Raw genomic sequence first — 25,157 nt, 5'->3', positions numbered from 1 at the left:
TCCCACTTCCCTGGGATCAAGATGGTTAGTGAAATCCCATGGTAAGTGTGTACCGCATATCAAACCTCTTCCCCAGCTGCCATTCAAACTGGCAGGAAGACCCAAGAAACAATTAATCTCCTCTAATTATATGTCAGACATGTGGACCAGCCTTCTCTTCAAGCCTTCTGTCTTAGGTGGAGCTAAAAGGAAGTGGAGGAAAAAATGAGCCCGTACACATCCTGCTGTACAGACTACCAATGGTAGAGGAATATCATGGGGGTCTAGGTTTGCCAGCAGGGGGCTGGGGGGACTTACTGCGTAGTGGGGACCCTCGCTGGCAACATGCTGACTTTGCCAACGATGTGCTGACATCCTTTCCTGTGTGCACTGCAAATAATGTCAGCACGCTGCTGGCAATGCACTGGAACTTGGGCAAAACTCTATGGTTTAACCATAAATTTTGCCCGAGTGTCCCCAGCATCACCCAGGGATGTGCTGATGTCACTTCCAGGCACACAGGGAGTGACATCAGTGTATCAGGACACTTCTGACATCCCTGTACCATTTTGGCAGCATTTGTCCCCGCCGCCCAGCTGTGTAGCTGCAGGGAGGAAGGGCCTGGCAACCCAGGTGTGTGTGTGTGTGCTAGTGGGCTACTACAGATGGCAGGTGTCAACCGCTCACATGCCACTCAGCTTTGAAACAGGCAATCTTCTACAGGTGTGGCATCCACTGTCTTCATCCCATCTTCTCCAACACTGTAATTGATATACTAGTAGTACTTCCACCTTCCTCCAGCACTCTTAGGAGAGCAGTGCTGGGTTGCAAATGGCACTAAACACACGAAGCTGCCTTATACTGAATCAGACCCTTGGTCCATCGAAGTCAGTATTGCCTAAGACTGGCAGCGGCTCTCCAGGGTCTCAGGCAGATGCTCTACCATTGAGCCACAGCCCCTCCCACCTCTTCAAAGCTGCCATTTGTAGGCAGAGCAGATAGAACAAAAGCCCTCCTATGCAGAGGAAGGAACTTTGGTAGGCCCCAGCTTCAATCGGTGCTGCAGCAAGAGGATGTGACAAGGGTTGGAAAAGGCAGCACTTCATCATGCTGCTCATGTGGAGGAGTGGGGAATCGAACTCGGTTCTCCAGATCAGAGTCCACCGCTCCAAACCACTCCTCTTAACCACTACACCATGCTGGCTCCCTGTACCCAAAAATTCAGCAGTTTCTGCCTGAGAACGTGAGTGCTCGTTTTTAACTCTGGACACTTTTAGATTACAGAACAATAATCCTAGCAGTCCATGACACATTAAGAATTCCCTCCCTCCCGCTACAGTTTGATAGCCAAAGCATCACCTTTCCTTGGACAATCTCACCCAGACAAGACATATATTAACAAAAGGCAGTACCAACTCAAGCCCATTTACCATTCTGGTTCTGGCGTGGCATTACATGAAAGCGCCCCGTGGCCTTGGGCAAAATCTTTAATGCTTCCGTAATATCGTGTCATTGTAAATCTTTGATGCTCTCTGAGTAAAGGAAAATTATAATTTAATGGCAGGTTTTAAATAAAAAATCAGATGCCTCCGCCCATTTTGTTTAGTGTTGGAGGAAAGTGACCCTCAGGAGATGGCTGCCAATAGCTCCTCCATCTCCCCTCAGCTTGCCAGAACATCCAAGGTCTTTTAAGAGAATTTGGGGGGGGGGAGAGAAGAGACCCAGTCCTATGAGGAAAGGTTGAAGGAGCAGGGTAAGTTTAGCCTGCAGAGGAGAAGACTGAGAGGGGATATGAGAACCATTATCAAGTACTTGAAGGGCTGTCATAGAGAGGAGGGTGCCGAGTTGTTTTCTGTTGCCCCAGGTCGGACCAGAACCAACGGGTTGAAATTAAATCAAAAGAGTTTCCGTCTAGACATTAGGAAGAATTTTCCAACAGTTAGAGTGGTTCCTCAGTGAAACAGGCTTCCTCGGGAGGTGGTGAGCTCTCCTTCCCTGGAGGTTTTTAAGAAGAGGCTGGATGGCCATCTGTCAGCAATGCTGATTCTATGACCTTAGGCAGTTCATGAGAGGGAGGGCATCTTGGCCATCTTCTGGGCATAGAGTAGGGGTCACGGGGTGTGTGGAGGAGGTAGTTGTGAAATTCCTGCATTGTGCAGGGGGTTGGACTAGATGACCCTGGTGGTCCCTTCCAACTCTATGATTCTAAGAGAATCAAACCCTTTACATCTGTGCTTCTTCCTCATTTCACAAACCAAATACATTCCCCCAAGATGGGATTCACGTCTCTACGATGTCCGGGGACACAAAATAAAACCCTTCATTCTGCTATTGAGCTGGTGGTGGTGGTGGAAGGTGTCATCAAGTTGCAGCCAATTTATGGTGATCCCACAGGATTTTCAAGGAAAGAGATAAACAGAGGTGTTTTGCCATTGCCTGCCTCTACATAGCAACCTTGGACATCCTTGGTGGTCTCCTAACCAAGTACTAACCACAGCTGACCCTGCTTGGCTTCTGAGATCTGACCAGATCAGGCCAGTCTGGGCCACCCAAGTCAAGGCAAGAGATGAACAGAGGTGGTTTGCCATTGCGTAACAACCCTGGACTTCCTTGGTGGTCTCCCATCCAAGTACTAACCACAGCCGACCCTGCTTGGCTTCTGAGATCTGATGAGACAGGGCTAGCCATCCAGGTCTGGGCATTCTAGGCTTACCCCCTGCAAAAAAGCAGGCACGTCCAGAATACTGTGATCTGGGAGGTCCCTAGTTCAAATCTTGTCTGTCACAAAGATGGCCTTAGGCAAACGACGTTCTTCACCTCCGCCCCCCTTGGCAACACGGCCTACCTTCCAAGACCATGGTAAGGACTACAAAATAATAGACAATATCCAACCATCCCTGCACAAACGTTTTCAAATACTCCTGAAGCCCCTTTCCAATTCCCAAAAAGATAATTCCTGGGGTTTCTGGGATCCGTGCAAAGGAACAGCTGTGCAGGTTGGTGGGCTGGAGTGAGGAGGGACTGGAGGATGAAATCCACCCCTTTCCTCAGCAGAGCTGTGCTTGCAGAAAAGGTAGAAGGAGACATTTCTTGTCATTCCAGCCTTCCGGCTCTTCCTGCACACGGGTTCTGCAACTCTGAGTCCTCCTGGGAATCAGAAGGGGCTGCAGGAATGGAGAGGAACATGGGAAAACTCTGCATCCTCTGCATGGAGGGTAGGACACTGCCCAGTGTACGTGAAGCTATTAATTACAGTTATTGCTGTTGTTGTGGAGGGAGGCTGGAATATATTAAGGAAAGCAGATTCCCTCCTCTCAGGCCCGTGCTCAGCTCTCCCTCTCCCCAAAACTCTCTCTCCTTGAAAATCTCACAAGCTCTTAAGGTTCCACAGAACACTTTTGCACCCCTGCTAGGGAGATCACTACCTCAAGGCAACCACAAAGTTCCGGGTGTGTGCTTACACATTATGTATTCTGGGGAAATGTGCTGCTTTCCTATGTAAAAACTCAGGCATTTTTCACAACTCCATTTGACTCCGGCTGTAATTAAAACTTTGTTCAGAACTTGGGTTCAACTTCACGCCAGGCATGATGGATTCGCCACCAAGCAGCTTCCCCCCACCCCAGCTTTTCCGTTCTGCTGAAGTCAGAAAATCATCGCTTGTCATCTTACAGTTCTCACATGGCGGGGCGGAGGGGGGGAGGAGGCTTAGCATTAACCCGGGGAAGGCAGCAAAATGCAGGAAATGACAAATCTCATTCCAAAAGAGAATTCGGGTGTTAATATGCCTACTGAGCTGACGATTTATCACAAGGCATAAACAGTGAAATGACACTCCAGGGGAGCACAGCAGAGGAAGAAGGGAGGAGAGGTGTGGCTGAGTGACAGAGCATCTGCTTGGCATGCAGAAGGTCCCAGGTTCAATCCCTGGCATCTCCAGTTAAAGGGACTAGGCAGCCTTAGACCCTGGAGAGCTGCTGCTAGTCAGAGTAGACAATACTGACTTTGATGGACCGAGGGTCTGATTCAGTATGAGGCAGCTTAATGTGTTCACGTGAGTTAAGTTAGGTCTGGTAATATTTCCTGAAGTTCTGGGATGCTGACGGCAGAGCCAGATTAATCCTCCTGAGTACCCAATGGTTTCTCCGCCCATTAGCCTCCACCCCACCCCACCCCATATTGGGATCCCTCAAAACAGCTCTTTCCCCTTAGTTGCTTCTTTAATCTCAGTATTCTTTGGAGCTGAGTTAAAATAAAAAAGAGCAGCTCCACCTGCTGACCGTTACAGAAAACAACCCCACCGAGTACTTCAATACATTACAGTGTGGTCCAGCAAGCCTAATGCATTTTGAATAATTCCAGAAGTGCATACCAAGGTGAAGTTCATTTTGGGGAGAAACGCGGCAACCGGTCTTATGACAGCTGTAACATATACTGAGGCTAAATCCAGTTGCTCTTTCCAATCCGTTTACCTTTGGAAAGTACAATGGCAGGCAAAGCTTGTGATCTCAACACAGCGAGAGCATTCACAAGATCACCCTAAAGTCATGTCCCCTTTAAAAAGGAACAACCCTATAGAGCTAAAAATAAGACTTCTAGGTCTTGATTAGCGAAAGCTTTTCGAACTGTGAAATCTCGCCCGTGCGGCCTTCCAGAAGCCGCCTTCTATTTGGCTCTGCAAACACGCAGCTAAAAACTCCAAAGGGCCCTGCCACCTACATCCGAACCTGGCAGCGCTGTTATTAGCAAAAGTGTGATCATCAGTTACAGCCAATCCCAAGCGGCCGATTTGATAATTATCAAATGAAGTCCGGCCCTGGTGCGGTAGCAGCTAAGCCAATCTATTGAATCTACAAGGGGGGAAAGGAGACGGATTCCCCCCTCCCCTTTCTTTTTGCTGCTTCAAAACCGCTTCCACACAAGACTGAATTTAAATTGCTTGTCATTCACCACAAAAGCTGCCCCGCTCATTTGTAATTCACCAGGCCACCTGAGCAAACCAACTTCCCCTCCTTCTCCACTCCTGGGCACTGAAGCACAAAGATCTTTTTTATTTCCCTCACCATTGTTAACATTTTGCAAGCCGCCTGTCTTTTATACAGACCTAAGCTTTCACATTGTTTTTTCTTTACATGCTTCCAGCAGAAGCGGAAATTTTGCAAAGAGTTTCTTTCTCAGTTTCCAAAAACCAAAACCGCCCTTGGAGTGTTTCGTAAAACCACAAACTCAGTTCTACTGAGCTTGTAACCTCAGCTGAAAATGACTGGAGCTGTTTAGTCCAGAGCGCACACACAGCGGCCTTTCTTAGCATTACTATTTCATAAGTAACCATGGTTCAATTATTGTACCTAAGAGATGCAATCTCTGGCCAGAATAATTGCAGTCTACCAAAGGTGCCATCAAGGTAGAAGAAGGAGTTGGTTTTTATATGCCGACTTTCTCTACTACTTAAGGAAGAATCAAACAGGCTTACAATCACTTTCCCCTTTCCCCTCCCCACAACAGACACCCTGTGAGGTAGGTGAGACTGAGAGAGCTCTAAGAGAGCTGTGACTAGCCCAAGGTCACCCAACTGGCTTCATGTGGAGGGGAAACCAACCCAGTTCACTAGATGAGCCTCCGCCGCTCATGTGGAAGAGTGGGGAAACAAACCTGGCTCTCCAGATCAGAGTCCACCACTCCACACCACTGCTCTTAACCACTACACCATGCTGTGTTGTGTTTCATAGATTTTATCTTTGCTGTAAGCTGCCTTGAGCTCCATGAGGAAGAACTGCAGCTAATAAACATTTTAAATGAATAAATAAAATACTAGCCCCTGATGGACCTGTCCTCGGTGATCACCCTTTTAAAGCCATCTAAACTAGTGGCTGTCACAACATCCTGTGGCAGGGAGTTCCTTGTGTGAAGAAGTCCATGTTTGTTTGTCCAGAACCTGCTGCCCACAGAGGAGGAAAAGAGGTTTCTTCGGGATGACCCAGATGTGGTCAGACGGCTCTAACAGGGTCACATGGCTGCCTGCCTTCCTGGCTCCCTTAGGCTGACAGTTTCCACTTCAGTTGCTGGAACTAAATGTTACATTTTCTGCAATGTGACCAGATAGATTACAGACTGGTATTGTACCTGAGTTCCTACCTGACTCTTGTAAAAAAGAAAGAAAGAAAAGATGACGCTAAATGTCACCGTGCAGCCGTAATCTGGCATTCAGTGATTAATGAACCAAAAGCTTGCTTTCACATCTGAGCTTTTCTCCAGCCAACGGGGGCCCCTCCAGCTCTGTTGCTGGTTGGAAATCTACACTGACTTCACTTCGGCACATGGGTCAGCAGCATCTCGGGGGCAGGTAGCTTGGAAGCCAGGCGAGGAGTTCGCTAGACAACTGTCCTCAAGTCGGGCTTTGCTGCCACTTCTGAAAAGCCAGTGTGCACGTCTTGGTTGCCCAACGAAGCCCATTTCAGGTTGTAGCTGCCACTGCGTACACCATAGAACCTTTTTAAAAAAAATACACACACACCTCACTGGGAAAATGTACATCCTGACCTCTTAGGAATGAAATTGACTACCATGCTGCTTTCCCGATGTAGTCAGTTTTACTGTTCTATTTGCTTATATTGCCCTGTCCTGAATGAACACATGAACACACATGAAGCTGCCTTATACTGAATCAGACCCTTGGGTCCACCAAAGTCATTATTGTCTACTCAGACCGGCAGCAGCTCTCCAGGGTCTCAGGCAGGGGTCATTCACATCACCTACTTGCCCAGTCCTTTGAACTGGAGATACCGGGGATTGAACCTGGGACCTTTTGCGTGCCAAGCAGATGCTCTTCCACTGAGCCACAGCCCCTCCTCAAATGGCCCAGGCTAGCCTAATCTTGGAAGCTAAGCAGAGTCAGTCTTGGTGAATATTTGAATGGGAAAACACTAAGGAAGTCCAGGGTTGCTACGCAGAGGCAGGCAATGGCAAACCACCTCTGAACATCTCTTGCCGCAAAAACCCTACAGGGTCACTGTAAATTGGATATAACTCAGTGGCACTTTCCACCCCCATTCGCTTATATCGAATATGGTAAACTGGTTGTCATTTAGGAATGAGAAAAAGAGAGCGCTCCCCCCCATGCAAGTGAGACTCCCACTCCACTCCATTTCATTTTGTGGTTATCAAACTATCACTGTTGGATAGGGGCTAATGCCAAGTCCTGCTACAGCATGGTGTAATGGTTATGAGCAGTGGACTCTGATCTGGAGAACCGAGTTTGATTCCCCACTCCTCCACATGAGTGGCGAACTCTAATCTGGTGAACTGGGTTGGTTTCCCCACTCCTCCGCATGAAGCCTGCTGGGTGACCTTGGGCTAGTCACAGTCCTCTTTGAACTCTCTCAGCCCCACCTCCCTCACAGGGTGTCTGTTGCGAGGGGAGAGGAAGGGAAAGAGATTGTAAGCTGGTTTGATTCTCCTTAAAAGGTACAGAAAGTCGGCATATAAAAACCAACTCTTCTTCTTCGAGGTCTCAATCTATTGACTGCACTGACTTAAACTGTGTAACCCATTTTGGGTCCCAACAACAAAGGCAGTGTATAAACATAGTTAATAAATAAACAAAATTTAGTATGTGTTATCTATCTGCTATTTGCTTTATCCTGCTCTCACTATACCGTTTATACCTATGTAATACCATTTTTGCCCTGACCTGACGGCCCAGCCTAGCCCAATCTCACCAGATCACGGAAACTAAGCAGGGTCGGGGTTGCTACCCCGGGGTAGGCACAATGGCAAACCACCTCTGTTTGTCTCTTGCCTTGAAAACCCTACGGGGTCACTATTAGTCCTCTGCGGCTTGATGGCCCTTTCCACAACCACTGATAACCATTTTCCGCATTGCGCAACATCTCATGTCTAACTCTTTATGCTTTTTTCAGATTTCAGTTTTCTGTAAATCTAGTCCTATTATATTGCTTATTTGAGGTCTGATCCACTGACTTTGTCTGCCTTCAGTGAGAAAGGCAGGCTATAAATAATGTAAATAAATAAAAACAAATAAAAAGGGAGATTCTCTGAAGAAATAGCCATCAAGCATACAACATTCAAGTCAGGCTTTCTGCTTGAGAGCCAGCGTGGTGTAGTGGTTAAGAGCAGTGGTTTGGAGCAGTGGATTCTGTTCTGGAGAACCGGGTTTGATTCCCCACTCCTCCACATGAGCAGGGGAGGCTTATCTGGTGAATCAGGTTAGTTTCCCTGATCCTACACACAAAGCCTGCTGGGTGACCTTGGGCAAGTCATATAAAACCCACCACCACCACCATCACCTCCTCCTCCTCTCTGCTTCTTGTTCTTCTTCTCCTTTACAACACTTTAAAGGTTCTCTGGCTGGCCTGAAAACTGGTTCAGGCTCCAACCCCAGCCTTTGTTATGAGCCATAAGCCACGGGGCTGAATATCAGCACCCCTCCCCAATCCACTCATGATGTAGTCCGTTTGAGATAATGAACTGTACATATTCTGCTCTCTCAACCCCCTGTGAAGAAAGCGGGTGAGTCCTCAGCCTCTCACTTTTATACACTGATGTATCATTAACTTTTGTGTGTGTGTGCCTTTCCACCATGTGCACCAACTCAAGGTGAGAAAACACAACTGTGCACAGCAACGACTCAAGATTGATGAATTACATTTCTGTGCTGGGTCCTTTTCATGGCTGGTGACTTTCCAGCAAAGCAATTATCACCGTAGAATGCATAATGGCCTAATTAATTACTACTGTCAGGCTGGCCCCTGTGCTATGATTATACCTTATCAAGCCAACTTAAAAAAAAACATTTGGAAGCAAAAATATTATTGTAATTGACGGGTAAAAAGGGTTGCGTTCTTTTTCGCTCTGTCTTTATCTCTTTGTTGATACGCTGCCCCCCCCCCCCGATCAAGGCTTGGTTAAACACAAACAGATAAAAAGTATAATCGTCTCCAGGTCTAATTGCAACTGAAGGAGATCTGGAATCAGCCGCAAGCTCACGCCAGTCTTTCAAACCACCAGTCTGATGACAATTACGTTTTAATTCAAATTGCCATTAAAAAAACGAGAGTCGAGTCAGAAGCCTGAACTTGAATAAGCATCCTGCTACCTACAGATCCCACAAAAATTTACTGGGAAGGAGGAGGAAAATCTTGTGCCAATTCTTAGTTCTCTTTAGTTCAACGTACACAGCTACTGCAGTTATTCCAATGATAATGCTACTGTTGGTCTTCATCTATAAGTGATCGTTCCTTCTATAGTAGCAAAGTTCAAAGTCAAATGCCTATTGCTAAGGTAGCAAAATGGGGCCCAGGATTCTGGGCACTTTCACACATGCTGAATAATGCACTTTCAATCCACTTTCAATGGATTTTGCCATATCACACGGTAAAACCCATCTGCAAAGTGCATTGAACGTGGATTGAAAGTGCATTATTCGGCATGTGTGAAAGCACCCTCTGTCTTGGAGGATAGTAAGTAATACATGAAGCTTCCTATACTGAATCAGACCCCTGGTCCATCAAAGTCAGTATTGTCTACTCAGACCGGCAGTAGCTCTCCAGGGTCTCAGGCAGAGGGTCTTTCACATCCCCTACTTGCCTAGTCCCCTTTAACTGGAGATGCTGGGGATTGTACCTGGGAGCTGGGACCTTCTGCATGCCAAGCAGATGCTCTACCACTGAGCCATAGACTTTCCCCAAAGTAAGAACCATCTCCAGAAGCAGCAAACGCACTCAATACTCCCATGGAGGAAGCCCTCCAAAGGAAAGAAGGAAGCCTTCCATCCCTTGCTCCTCTGCTGGAAGCTATTATCTCATCCTACGACTCTGATAAACCATCTGCAACTCATTTCAATGGCCTTATACCGGAGCCACTCTCCTGAGGACTGCACTGCAAGATCTGAGTTTTTACATTCCAAGTAAGAAACAACATTTCCACGAGGCCAACACTAAAACAAAGCAAAAAAGCCCAGAAAAAAACCCACAAGCCAACCTCAATTCATATTAAAAAGATCAATAATCTGAAACTAAAGCACAAGAATTCTAACTAAAGAGAAGACTGTTTATTCAAGACTCTTCTCCCCTAAAAACGAAATCAATATTATCCTTTAGATGCTGTTATTCCTAATAAGAGCGATACCAAAGATCTGCAGTGAAGGACTGCTTAACAGAGGGGAAGGGGGGGAAGGGAGGGGGCTTTAAATAATTTACTTCGCCAAGACGCCACTGCTGAATCAAAGATGGCCAATGCTGATAGCCCTGAGTTATGTTGTAAGACTTCCTGACAAGAGTAATGAAGTTCTGCCTGGGGTTCTTGGGTACCAAAAGCCAGAGGACGCTAATATCATGGGCACTCAACCAAGGCGGCCTCTGCCTGGAGTGGCACAGCCAGGACACCGCAGCTATGACTGAGTGGACTTAGGCTGAAATCCCCACTCAGAATCCCCATCAGCTTGATCCACCTTACAGGGTTGTTATGGGGATGAAACAGGGAAGGAGAATGCAAGGTGCTAGACTGGTCTTGTCTCTTTTTAAAGAGGCTGCCTGTTGTGTCTGTGTGTGTCCTGGACCCACCTGTCTCCTTCTAGTAAAGACATGAAGTCCATATCAGTCATTTGTGCAGAAACGTGCTGGGAGTTTTGCGATCCTCTAGGGGTAGGTGATATCCTACCATAGGCTTACTAATAGCCTGGCTAGATGTGACATTCCCTGTCTGAAAAGCAGCTCAACTCGGACAGGCATTTGGGCAGCACCCAGGAGCAGTCTGAGCACAAGGAGAGTCTGAAGGGCCTTCTCTTCACGTCCTGCTGAGAGAAGAGGTGGCTCTGTTGGACCCTGGATTTGTCTCTCTCTCTCTCTCTCTCTTTATCTCACTCCACTAATTTCCTGTAGCAACCTAAGCAGCAGGGGAAATTAGCCAGGAGAGATAACAGGAAAGAAAAGGCCATCCTGCTTTTCTTAAATGGAGACCTTGCGGAGCCTGTCTGTTTTTTCATAGTAGCAGTTAAGCTCTTTGGGATATAAGCTTTTGAGAGTCCCAGCTCCCTTCGTCTGGGGCTGCTGGACTCAAATCTAGCTGTTCTACTGCAGATCAGCATGGCTACCCCTCTGAAGCTAAGATCTGAAGAGAAGGAGACTGAGAGGAGATATGATAACCATCTTCAAGTACTTGAAGGGCTGTCATATAGAGGATGGTGCAGAGTTGTTTTCTGTTGCCCCAGAAGGTCGGACCAGAACCAACGGGTTGAAATTAAATCAAAAAAGTTTCCGTCTAGACATTAGGAAGAATTTTCTAACAGTTAGAGCGGTTCCTCAGTGGAACAGGCTTCCTCGGGAGGTGGTGAGCGCTCCCTCCCTGGAGGTTTTTAAGCAGAGGCTAGATGGCCATCTGTCAGCAATGCTGATTATATGACCTTAGGCTGTTCATGAGAGGGAGGGCATCTTGGCCATCTTCTGGGCATAGAGTAGGGGTCACTGGGAATGTGTGGGGGAGGTAGTTGTGAAATTCCTGCATTGTGCAGTGGGTTGGACTAGATGACCCTGGTGGTCCCTTCCAATTCTATGATTCTATTATTCTATCTTGGAACCCAAAAGGCTTGATTTCAGAATGCCTCAAATTTTAATCCAGAAAAGAAGAGTTTATTTCACTAATCAGCAGCTCAGAAACAGCAAATGAGATGGTTATCCACAATAGCTAAATGGAATCTCCGTGTTCTGGGACAGTATTCTTCTAAATACAATTCTGCCACTGCAGAAATAACCAGGATTCTTCTGACACCTTAAAGACTAATGAGTTTATTGGAGCACAAGCCTTGAGAGCCAGAGTGTACTTTGCCAGGGGCCCTGAATACCCATCTTCTTGGATGGGGTTGGGGGGCAGCCAGGGGGACCTAACGATGTCATGCCAGGCTTAAGGGCCTTCCAGGTGGCATCTGGTTTGGCAGCCTCAGTGGAAAACGGTATGCTTGACTGGAGGAACCCAGCAGGGCTCTTGTTGTGTTATTATGAGGAAATATATTTTAAAACAATAACTCTAGTACCCAAATTGTTCTTTCAAAACAATTGGACAATTCTGATAGGGCTTATTTAAAAAAAAAAAAAACACAACTCCTCTAGCAATCCATGCATCCACCAATACTGCCGACCTGCCCACACCGATGCCCCATCTGAAGTCAAAGAGCTGAGAGGAGGTGATTGGTTTTGGATGGATGGCCCAGGAAGGTCAGACTGGAGATGTGCTGTTTTCTTTCTTGCTTTCTGAAATGTTTGGTTGCTTCAAGGAAAGATGCAAAAAGTGGGGGGGAGAGAAAGAGAGCTTCATTTGGTAGAACCCAAGTTGAAGAAAGGGAAGGAAGAGAAGAAGAAACTTGCAGCAGATTAAAAAGTCTTTTATGAGAACAATTTACATTCCATTTTTTACAATTTACATTCCATTTTTTACCCACCCACCCCCGGAGTAAATGAATTGCTTAGCAAGACTGTTCCAGTGTATCACTTCTTTAAAGACAGCCAGATCTCAACATCTTCCCATTTGTGAACTCACAGTACTAGTAAGAATGCTGCAGCTTTAATTAATAATTTAATCAATTCATTTCTAGCCCGCCTTTTTCGCCAAAAGGGACCCAAAGCGGCTTACGTCGTTCATCTCTCCTCCATTTTATCCTCACAGTAACCCTGTGAGGTAGGTGAGGCTGAGAATAAGTGGCAGGCCCAAGATCACCCAGCGAGCTCCCGTGAAAAAGTGGGGATTCAAACCTGGGTCTCGCAGATCCTAGTCTGGCAACTCTAACCACTACACCACCCTGGCTCTTATCTGCTTCCTCTTGGTCCTAAACCTGATCCACCTAAACCTGTCACATCACAGGACTTGGGGGGAAGTGCTAGCATTTGCCCTGGAAACTCTATGGTTTCCGTACAGTTTGAGGGGAAGTGTCCCCCTGGTGCGATTCCGGTGCTTCCGCATCGCGCCGGAAGTGACATCATCACGCAAGGAAACTGATGGCACCCCCCCTTTCGGTTGGGCCTGCTTCTGCCCGCTGATCAGCTGAGTGTCGGCAGGCAGGGGCAGGAATCGTCAGGAGATGGTCCGCCCTTAGCGGGCAGCTGGGAACCCAGGGATGAAAAGGGTTGTGCAGCTCAGTCGAAAGAGACCCCAGAAAAGCACCAAGGTTCAGCCCCATCTCATCTCCACAGAGAGGGATTAAATCCTGAGCAACCCTTCAGGACCCAGGACTTCAAGGGTACATAATTAGACTTGCGCACAGGCTCTGTTTCGATTGGAACACATGCAGAATTCCACTTCCCAATAATCTCAGCTGTCATGTTTAAAAAGGCAAGCTGCTAGCCCTTATGATTAACAATGCATGAGGAACTGTATTAGTGCCTTAATACGTCGGTTTACCTCACTTGTCAATAGCAAAAGCCAAATAAAACTATGCAAATTAAAAGAAAGTGGTATAAGTTTGTACAGGTTGTAGAATTCCCCTTTTTACACGGAGAAAGTATTTTTAAGAATGCAGGACCTTATGTTTGACCCTTGCAATAATCAGTGTCCAAAACCTACACCACTCATACACAATTCCACATTCATATTTAAGGAGGTATTACCGTCCAGGTGATGCTATTTACCTCCATGCCATGGAAAGCTTGATTAGAACAGAGGTGAAATGTTTGGGGGCAGAAAATTAGCATCTTTAGTGAGATAAGAATCCTATGTTCTTATTCAGCCTTGAGTGGGGGGGAATCCATAGTTTTGAACTTGTGAATGAACTCAAGTTCAGAAAGCTCACAGCAAGCTCACATTGTTATCTCCTCTTGAAGCTTCTCTGTTTGAGGATTGCCACTCTTAGGTCAGAAATTGAATGACCTGGAATATTGAAATATTCTCCCACTAGTTTTGAATGTTGTGGTTTTTAATGTTGGATTTGTGTCCATTTATTTTTTTGCATAGGGACTGACCTGTTTGTCTGAAGTAGAGAGCGAAAGGACATTGTTGATAGCATATATAATATTGGAAGATGACTAGGACTCAGAGATCCCCATTCTGACTTGTATTGATGACGGGAGCTTTGACTCTCGACAGCTTATACCTAAAAATCTTGTTGGTCGCCAAGGTATTACTGGACTCTTCTACTCTTCTGCCGCAAACCAACATAGCTACCTTCTGAAATTGTTTATTATTACTTACTGATTTTTATCTTTCCCTTCCTCCATTGAGTTGCAGGGCAGCATATATGATTCTCCCTTCCCACAAGGCTGAGAGATCCTGCCTGGCTCATGGTCAGCCAGTGAGCTTCATGGCAGGTGGGGATTTCAACCTGGGTTTCCCCAGGACATGTCTAGCTCTCTAACCACTACCAGCATGGCAGAGAGGGACAGGATTGGTGCCTGGCCCAGTGGTTCAAACTGGCAAGACTGAGCCAGAATCCAACTCAATAGATTCAAACTGCTATACAACCTATGTAGCCCGGAGTAAACTGTGCTCACCCTGAAAGTAAAAAGAAGAAGAGTTGGCCTTTATACGCCGACTTTCTCTACCACTTAAGGAAGAATCAAACCGGCTTACAATCACCTTCCCCTCCCCTCCCCACAACAGACACCCAGTGAGGTAGGTGGGGCTGAGAGAACTCTAAGAGAGCTGTGACTAGCCCAGGGTCACCCAGGTGGCTTCATGTGTAAAAGGGGGGAAACCAACCCAGTTCACCAGATTAACGTCCACTGCTCATGAGGAGGAGTGGGGAATCAAACCTGTTTCTCCAGATTAGAGTCCACCACTCCAAACCACCACTCTTAACCACTACACCACACTGTAAGGAACTAGCTATGACTTTCCATTCAGTGTCATGGCAGTCTTCAATCTTATAGCCCATATGTTTGCAGCAATGGTTTAGTCACCTCAAAAGGCCCCAATGCTTGGTTCCCGTGACTCACCGGGAGTACCGCTAAGGCACCCTGTCCATTATGGCAAACGCCGTCCATCCCCAAGACAAACGTCAAGCCACACAAAAAAATTCACCTTCACTACAGATGTACCCAAACTTTTAATTTAAATTTTTTTCATCCAACCAACAGAAGGAAAAGAAGGAAGAAGAAAAACCAGGAGGGAAAAAAAATAAAGTTTCAAATAATGACTGTAATAAATGAAGGCAATTAATTGTAGTTTGTTCCTTAACTGTCTAGTCAGCTTAATTTTACCTTTTCATCTAATAATGAGAAAATAATTTTTGTGCTCTGAGGGTTAATGATATGTAACTGCAAGAGCTGCTAATTGCATGTTGCAAACTATTCATCAGAAATCCCCATCTGTGCTACTTGATTATGTTTGCTAAATTATTGCTTTGAATTATCTTTCATAAAGCAACTTTTGTAATTAGCGGGGTTCTGGCTTTGCTCTTTTCTCCGCGAGCAAGGAGACTCACAAACTTTGGCCATTTCAAGCTGTCGCCGTTCCGCACCCATCACAGGAAGCCTTTTGTCTTCGCTGCGACAGAAAATTAAAGCTGGGTTTTATTTATTTAATCAGGTTACCAAAAGGAAAGCGGCTGCTTCTCTCGCTCTTATCGGCTTCCCCCACGAAGATGCACTGTATCCCTTTCTCCACCACCAGGACTATGAATTAGAACATAAGGGAAGAGAGGGGTCCCCTTCCATAGAGGGTACCTTGAAAAGTCCCCCCCCCAACTGAAAGGGTGCTGTGGAACTTTTCAGGTTATGCCCTTGACTGGTTTCCCAATGCCAGTCATTCCTTGCCTAGATAAGAATAGAAAGCATAAGTCAAGAAGGTGCAATGTCTGTCTATCCAGTAGTACCTAAACCATAAAATATATAACAATTACATGTATTCTCAGACACAGTATTGAACAACCATACATAAACAGAGTAATGAACAACCACACAACATATTCCATGGAAGTCTTTAGACTAACCCATAGCATTTTCTTTATCTTTTGCAGGAGATGTGAAAAACGAATACATCACAGGAAAAGGTGAGTAGAAATACAGTTGACCATATGTCTTGAAGCTTGTGTTTCTTTCCTTATCTCTGCAGGTAACTTATACAGAAGACAATATCTTTCCAAAGGAGAATCTTCAAAGAAGAGGACGGCCAGGCAGCCTCATTCAAGAGCAGTTTCGCATTGCTCAAATTGAGCTAGGCTTTTCCAGTTCTCTAAAATAATATTCTTATAAATTCATCCCCATACAGACAGCATCATATCACTGTTGTGTCCATCCTGGTGGATCAAATCACTTATTTTATGATTTAGGTACAGATAGATAGATAGATAGATAGATAGATATTGCACCTTCTTGACTTATGCGGTCTATTCTTATTTAGGTTACATTGTAGTATAAGGGTATTCCAGTTTTGTACCATCCATTCCTTGCCCGTCAAAGAATCACCCTGCACATGGGAGTGGGGTGTCTTTTGCCCAAGATGAACCAAATTCCTACAGCCAGCCCCGCCTGTTATTTCCCACCCATTTACTCCCTCCTTCCAAATATTAAGTCATATATAAAGACTTGCTTAACATATCAAAATGATGCTGCCTTATACTGAATCTGACCCTTGGTCCATCAAGGTCAGTATTGTCTGCTCAGACTGGCAACAGCTCTCCAGGGTCTCAGGCTGAGGTCTATCACATCACCAGCTTCCTGATCTTCTTAACTGGAGATGCCAGGGATTGAACCCGGAACCTTCTACGCGCCAAGCAAATGCTCTACCACTGACCCACAGCCCCTCCCTCGTCTGGTACTGATGATGTCACATGCACAGTTGCATTCCTCAGTTCTAACAAGCTTCCATGCAAACTAGGAAGGCAAAATCTGGCTTGCTTTTCCACCTGCACCACAGGTGAACAAACAGCAGTACAGGTTTACACGGGTTCCCTGAGTGGCCCAGCAAGCCGAAAGCTCAAGGGCTTGGTCATGATGTTGTCAGGGCCCCCCTCCCCCCCTGCACTGCCCTGAAGATAGGCAATACTTTTGGGTTTCAGGCAACTGGTTTACAGTTGAATGGGGGGGGGGATATTCCACTAGTTGTGAGTCAAAGATGTATTTGAGATACCCTTCAGGTACCAGAAGAATCCCACTGACCCCAGGGGCCTATTCATTTAGCCATTTATCTCCTGCCATTCCCAAGTTCAGTGCAGTTCACCAGTTCACAATCAAACCAACAATGCAACCTTCAGTACAATCACGACAAAACTCCAGCAGCAGCAACCACATTAGCCCACAGGAAGAACTCAGCAGGGGGCATTAAACACTCCCATGAAAAGAAATCTCCTGCACCCTTTTATGACAGGTTAAAGGAGGATCCGATGACCTCACCTTATCTGGAAGAGCATTCCAGAGGGCTGGAGCTGTCACCAAAAGAGAGCCAGCATGGTGTAGTGGTTAAGAGCGGTGGACTCTGATCTGGAGAACTGGGTTTGATTCCCCACTCCTCCACATGAGCGGCAGACTCTAATCTGGTGAATCGGGTTGGTTTCCCCACTCCTCCACATGAGCAGTGAACTCTAATCTGGTGAACCAGGTTGGTTTCCCCACTCCTCCACATGAAGCCAGCTGGGTGACCTTGGGCTACTCGCAGCTCTGTCAGAGCTCTCTCAGCCCCACCAACCTCATAGGGTGTTTGTTGTGGGGAAGGGAAGGTGATTGTAAGCTGGTTTGATTCTTCCTTAAGTGGTAGACAAAGTTGGCATATAAAAAACAACTCTTCTTCTCCTCCTCCTCTGTCTTTTAGACTTCAGGGGGTGGACAGGAGCCACAATCAACGGCACATGTTGGTCGACTCTTATTTGTCAAGGGGGCTCATGAATGGAGATGCAGACCTTCCGGTAGGTGGTTCCATTTAAAGCTGACACTCCAAACCTGGATTCACTGCTGGGCCCTCTCAAGACTTAATGCTCCCAATCCCACAGCTGTTGTGAAAGAGTTGCAATCTGGACTGCGGGGTCATGGCTCTCTCCCCTGCCATTCCACATCACCAACTGCGGGCAGTTCCCTCTCGTAGCACATCCCTCATCCTCTCCCACAGGGTCTAATGACGTCTATTGTGAAAGAGGCAGTATTTAAAAACTCTGGAAATATATTCCAATTGTTATCATTCTCTTTTATGTGTTTACGCCGAGCATTTCGGAATGAATCAATACCGGATTGCCCTATAAATAAATAAGCATATCAGTAAAAACCGGGTAATAAAATGAAGTGATGAAAAATATGGAAATCAGCTCGCATTTGTGTAAATCCAGTTATTGTTTACTTTAATATTTTCCTTATGCCGTTATGTCGTTCCAAAGAGACAGATTTTAAAAGTAACGCAAAGCTCGCAAGATGACAGACTCTAATGTGTTGTTGCCGAGTGCTGGCACCTCTCTGGGGGTTTCATTCTAAGCATGTTAGAAGCGGCGCAAAAGGCAAAACACCTCCTCCTCTCTCCCCCCCCCACTGAAAAACGAAAAGAACGATCATTTTAGGAACATTCCCAAGTGTGATATTTCTCCCATGCCTGCTCCCGCACCCCACCCCGGAAGGATTTAAATCTCTCAGCGCCACAGCTCTGTTTAAAGCCAGCACGGATGTTGTATCCTCGCTCAGAACTCAAAAAACAAAACCAGCTTCGATAGACAGAACCAAAGAACGGAACAAACACAGTCTGTCTGAACTTGGAAGTATGAGGATTTGCAGAGGGAAAGAAAATATGGATTTGCCCCAAACAAGACAGCCATGTGCAATGTGTGGCATGCACATTCCTCTTGTACACATATTTTGACACAAGGAGATCCCCATGTGCATACAGAACTGGCTTCTTCCTGTGGCATGGATGTACCCTTTCAATCTACTACATAGTGTAGCATGGTGTAGTGGTTAAGAGCGGTGGACTCTAATCTGGAGAACCGGGTTTGATTCCCTGCTCCTCCACACGAGTGGTGGACTCTTAACTGGTGAACCGGGTTGGTTTCCCCGCTCCCACACATGAAGCCTGTTGGGTGACCTTGGACTAGTCACAGTTCTCTCTGAACTCTCTCAGCCCCACCTGCCTCACAAGGTGTCTGTTGTGGGGAGGGGGAGGAAGGCAATTGTAAGCCAGTTTAGGACTCCTTAAAGGTAGAGAAGATCGGGGTATAAAAACCAACTCTTCTTCTTCTACATGTGCCCTGGCATTCCCATGTTCACAACAAACTGCAGAATTAGGGACAGCACGACAACGTTTTTGTGTTGATCAGGAATCTCAGACCCGGGACTATGGGAGCAGAATGCACACAGGAGGACGTTGCACGACTACTGGAGCTGGCCAGAGGGAGGACCTGCTGGTCTGCTCTCTTACAGCACCACCACCGTGGATGGCCGGAAGTGGTATTGCTGCCACCAGCTCTGCCAGCGGTCAGGTGACACCTGGTCCTATACACCTGCCCCTGTTGGGAGCGGCTCCTCCTTTTCAGCACTTCCTTACTCAGATACAAACCAAACTGCTCTCCGACTGTACTCTGAACCCTTTACTTTCTAGTTGAACTACTGTGTTCTTCACATATTTTATCTTCTCTCCCTGTCCCATCACAATCCCCAGGATCAACCAAGACTCCTTAAGAAGAGGAAGAATTGGTTTTTATATGCCGACTTTCTCTACCACTTAAGGGCGACTCAAACTGGCTTACAATCACCTTCCCTTCCCCTCCCCACAACAGACACCCTGTGAGGTAGATGGGACTGATGGAGCTCTAAGAGAGCTGTGACTAGCCCAAGGTCACTCAGCTGGCTTTGTGTGTAGGAGTGGGGAAACAAATCCAGTTCTCCAGATCAGAATCCACCACTCCAAGCCACCGCTCTTAACTACTACACCAAGCTGGAGACATGCTTAAGTCCAGAAGATCTCAGCCCCACGTCAATTTTTTTGGTGCCAAAATCCACAGAAAGTTGTCTTTGGTTGGTGCAAAGGTATCTCTTTAAAAGGATGGTACGAACGGTTCCACTGAGTAATAAATGCAAGCCATTTGGGATTTCCGACAGCAGAAAATCCCAGCCTATCTGGAGACCAAGTCCCCCCTTTGCTAAGGGCTGGTTTATATAACCAGCGGATTCACATACTAAATATGATCCCTGGACCAAACTACTGCATGTTTAACACAACAGCATGTTTCATTATCCCCCCAAACAACAACCACTCATAGAAAAAATAGTATATCAGAGAAAAGTCTAGTCTGAATCCTCCACCCCAACATGCTAGTTTTCTACATGAACACACATGAAACTGCCTTATACTGAATCAAACCCTTGGTCCATCAAACTCAGTATTGTCTGCTCAGACTGGCAGCAGCTCTCCAGGATCTCAGGCTGAGGTCTTTCACATCACCTACCTGCCTAGTCCCCCATAACTAGAGATGCCGGGGATTGAACCTGGGACCTTCTGCATGCCAAGCAGAGACTCTACCACTTAGCCACAGCCCCTCCCCAACATTAATGAACACGTGAAGCTGCCTTATACTGAATCAGACCCTTGGTCCATCAAAGTCAGTATTGTCTGCTCAGACTGGCAGCGGCTCTCCAGGGTGTCAGGCTGAGGTCTTTCACATCACCTACCTGCCTGGTCCCTTTAACTGGAGATGTCGGGGATTGAACCTGGGACCTTCTGCATGCCAAGCAGATGCTCTACCACCGAGCCACAGCCCCTCCCCTGTAATATGCAACCCCCCTCCCACTTCTGAAAATGAAACACTCCAAGATGTCAAATGACTGGGATCCTTTAACTACAAAAAGATAGGCTTCTAAATGCTGTCCTAGTACCTGTCAAGCTGCTGGCCTGCTAGGGACTCAAGCTTGCTATGAAATTAATAGTTTGACATGGATTGAAGAGCACTCCTTCCTGCCCCTAAAGAAACCTGGGCCTTGTAATCATATAAAGGCACTGAGGATTACTGGACCGATCATTCTTTGCAGAATGACATTTCAGGGTTCTCTGACCGAGAGTCATCAGGAGGATAGACTTACCACTAGCTGTAAGCAATGATAGCTAAATGGAACCTCCATATACAAATGCAGTCTACACACGAGTCCCAGGTGCTAGAGGGACACCTTAGGGAAAGGCCGGTCCCTCCATACAGTCACCTTGTATACAGTCACCAGGGCACACCGAGCGGGTTACTGTTAGAAAGGGGATGCTGAATTAGAAGGGACTTCGATCTGGTTCAGCAGAGGGCTTCTGGCATTCTTACAGAGCGATGCCTATAGCATAGACTAACTCAAAAGTCAGAGACGATGCTAAAACCTGGAACAAACTTTGTCCTTTGGTCCTGTACATTTTGCCAATCTCGGGCTCCCCACACCTTGTGCGGGTTCCCAGAGCTGTTTATAGTTGCCACCACAAGGGCCAAAGAGTACCCGGGGCACAGATGGTTTCTTACCTCTGCCTGGAAGCTTTTTAAAACAGGCGCCACCATCTCTCGGACTTCCTGAAAGAGAAAATGGGGGGAAATGTTGAGGGCATTTTTATACAGAAAAAGGACTGCATTATAACAGAATTATTTAGGAAGATGTTTCGCTGGAGGGACCGGGTCTGTGGCTCAGTGGTAGAGCATCTACTTGGCATACGGAAGGTCCCAGGTTCAATCTCCAGCATCTCCAGTTAAAGGGACCAGGCAGTAGGTGCTGGGAAAGACCTCTGCCTGAGACCCTGGAGAGCCGCTGCCAGTCTGAGTAGACAATACTGACTTAGATGGACCAAGGGTCTGATTCAGTATAAGGCAAATTCATGTGTTCATGGCTATACTGTGTGTAAAGTGCCGTCAAGTCACAGCCAACTTATGGCGACCCCAGCAAGGGGCTTTCAAGGCAAGTGAGAAGCAGAAGTGGTCTGCCATTGCCTTCCTCTGCAGAGTCCTCCTTGGTGGTCGCTCATCCAAGAACCAGCCCAGCTTACCTTCCAAGATCTGATGAGAATGGGCTATACTATACCATTTCACATCCTGTGGACTATACTACTAAACTGTAGTATCTGTTGCAGTATGGTTTTATCTTGCTCTCCCTGCATTATACTTGTACTTACATAATTCTATTTCTTGCATAATTCCATTAACAACAACCCTGTGAGGGAGATAAAGATAAAATGGAGAAGGCGAGAACCATACCGATGCGAGTTCCTTGGAGGATGGGCCCAACAAAAATGTAAGAGATACAAGGTTGAGTTCATCAGATCTGTGACAGGGGCTTCCCAGGGTCTCACGAGGATTGAAAATGGGCAACAGCAAAAAGAAAACCAACCAAAAGATGGCAAGAGACAGAAATTGTGGGGGACAGTATTAGAGTGATGTGCCACCACAGTGGAAAGGATTCATCTGTGGCCATGACCTACCTCACTTCTGTTGTCAGAGGAGCCAAGAGAAAGGTCTCTAATGATAACCATCATGAACAATCAAGTTCTTATCAGAAGAGGCAGCCCTTGAGATCCACCGAGTCGTAAGAACATAAGAAAGGCCTTGCTGGATCAGACCAAGGTCCATCAAGTCCAGCAGTCTGTTCACACAGCAGCCACCCAGGTGCCTCTAGGAAGCACACAAACAAGACGACTGCAGCAGCATTGTCCTGCCTGTGTTCCACAGCACCTAATATAATAGGCATACTCATCTGATCCTGGAGAGAATAGGTATGCATCATGACTAGTAGCCATTTTTACTAGTAGCCATGGATAGCCCTATCCTCCATGAAAATGTCCACCCCCCCATCTTAAATCCCTCCAAGATGGCAGCCATCACCACATCCTGGGGCAGGGAGTTCCACAGTTTAACTAAGTCCAGACTGCTGAGACCTTTTACTGAACCCCAAAGGTGACTGGGAGTAGGGAAGTACCACACAGTCACTGTGGCAAGGGAAAGAATGTGTGCTTTATATGCAGGAGGTCTCACATACAATCCCTGGCCTCTCCAGTTAAAAAGGAACAGGCAGTCGGTGATATCAAAGACCTTCACTTGAGACCCCGGAGAGCCATAAGCAGTACTGAGTTAGAGACACCAACAGCATGACCTGGCGTAAGAGAGCTTCATGTGTTCAGATTTCGGACCCCTGGAAGATTCTGAGAGGTCTTCAAAGGCAGCCCTGCCTGGAGCATGTTGTAGAGGATGTCCTACTTCTCCAGGCTCCGTTTTGTTTTGAGCAAGGATTGTAGGACCAGCGATAAGAGCTCCACCTACCAAATTAGATGTGCGCAATCTGAGTTGCAAGCAAAGGGCACTTCCAGCCACTCCGTAGCCAGCGTGGTGTAGTGGTTAAGAGTGGTGGTTTGGAGCAGTGGACTCTGATCTGGAGAACCAGGTTTGATTCCCCACTCCTCTGCGTGAGTGGCGGAGGCTAGTCTGGTGAAATGGATTTGTTTCCTCACTCCTCCACATGAAGCCAGCTGGGTGACCTTGGGCTAGTCACAGCTCTCTCCGCCCCACCTACCTCACTGGTGGTCTGTGGTGGGGAGGGGAAGGGAAGGTGATTGTAAGCCGGTTTGATTCTTCCTTAAGTGGTAGAGAAAGTCAGCACATAAAAACCAACTCTTCTTCTTCTCCTCCCCAGATGAACAGCAAGGGAGGCTTTGGCACAGTCTCCCCCCCCCACAAATTATGCAATTAACCCCCCCCCATCACTGAGCCCAGACAAAAGCAAGCAAGAGTGAGCAGCCAAGGGGCATAAGAGGAGGGCTCTGGGGCGGAGGAGGCTGAAGAGCCCTTTGCCTGGACATTATGTTAAGAGAATGGAGGCTCTTTTGGGAACCAGCTGCAAAGCGCTTCCGGGCCAGATCGAGCCTCGGGGACGCCAGTTGCTGACCCCTCTTCTAAGGGTCAGATGTGCAGAAGGCATTCTCACTGATTAGGAAAGAGACATGAAGGGGTACTTTTCGTAAAAGTTGTTTACTCCCTTAATAATAGAAGGTCTTAATTGAGACGCAAGAAAAAACATAATTAAGAGACTGGCAAGAGGATGGGGGGTGGGGAAGCCCTCGACTGTCAAACTGATAAAAATAAAAATTATTTTGGGGGAAAAAAAGAACAGCAACAACGATAACAACAACAACATGCTTCTCCATCTGGCTCAGAGAGGCGGGTGCCAGGATTTCAGCAAGCAGACTTCAATCATTTGCTTTTTATAAACCACTCGAGGAAGAAGAAAAAAAGACGCCAAGACCCTCTTCCTTGAACAGAAAGTGCCATGGGCCCGATCCTCTGAGGTACTCAGCATCCCTGGTTTTCAACAGTTCCCGAAGTCTGGAAGAACCACCCCACCACCACCACACTGCTCAGTGCCTTTCAGGATTGGGACCCGGGGCCCTTTTTTGCAAAAACGGCACCACTGGAGGTAGAAATAATAAGCAATAATTGAACATTTGAGGCTATAATTTGTCTTTGTGGCTAATTACCTTCTTCTTTCCTTGTTAGTCACTGATGTCTCCAGTTTGTTTAAAAAAACACACACACACATTTGAGCATGAGGGGGAAGAAAATACGCCTACCCACCGAGTTAATTCTATAATAGGAAATATACTGTACCTCAGGTACATTTTTCTTAAATTCCCGGCTGAGCTCAATTAAATGTTTATGAGAATGTTCGCTTTCTTCCTGCCGCGCCGCCAGTTCAGAAGCCACAGAATTAAGCTCCTTCTGGAACAAAACAAAAAACACAACATACGAAAAGGGGAAGAGAGAGACAGAGAGAGAAAGATGGGTTGGGCTGTTCGGCATCTTACGGATCATGCATAAAAATGCTCCTAAGCAAGCTTTCCCCCAGCACTGACGAGGAGATCAAAGATGGGTGCTGGGTGTTTCCAGGCCTCAGAGAAGGACCGTCTGTGCCCCATCCATCCATCCATCCATCCATCCATCCACCCACAAGATAGTAGGGCACACCAATAGTGGGGGCAAGAGGCAACAGCGTTCCTTTCAGACAGATGAAACTGGGTTGTTGCATATCTGCTTTTCGCTTCTGCCCCAGGAAAACAAGCATGACAAGCTTTGTTAAAGTGATCCTAGGCCTGTCGGACCCTCTCATCCTCAGCTACCTCACAGAGTAGAAGTAGTAGAAGAAGATGAGGAAGAGGAAGAGGAGGAGGAGTTGGTTTTTATATGCCGACCACTTAAGACAGAATCAAATCGGCTTACAATTACCTTCCCCTTCCCTCAACAGACACCCTGTGAGGTAGGT

The 25,157-nt window shown here is 46.7% G+C and overlaps 1 protein-coding gene across 1 annotated transcript in view; it reads right to left on the bottom strand.

Annotated features, from left to right (window-relative positions):
* The window catches only part of CUX2 (cut like homeobox 2), a 187,008-nt gene that overhangs the window by 53,410 nt on the left and 108,441 nt on the right, over positions 1-25,157 (bottom strand). The window contains exons 2-3 of the mRNA XM_056859406.1: positions 24,506-24,616; positions 21,383-21,430 (exon numbers count right to left, since the gene is read on the bottom strand). Coding sequence (XP_056715384.1) covers positions 21,383-21,418 — 36 coding nt within the window. The 5' untranslated portion in view covers positions 21,419-21,430; positions 24,506-24,616. The remainder of the gene's footprint in view (positions 1-21,382; positions 21,431-24,505; positions 24,617-25,157) is intronic.

The sequence above is a fragment of the Euleptes europaea genome, chromosome 13, assembly GCF_029931775.1.
Source record: "Euleptes europaea isolate rEulEur1 chromosome 13, rEulEur1.hap1, whole genome shotgun sequence".
NCBI classification, from domain to species: Eukaryota; Metazoa; Chordata; class Lepidosauria; order Squamata; family Sphaerodactylidae; genus Euleptes; species Euleptes europaea.
Note: the sequence above shows the minus strand (reverse complement) of the source record. Positions and strands in the feature narration are given on the sequence as shown.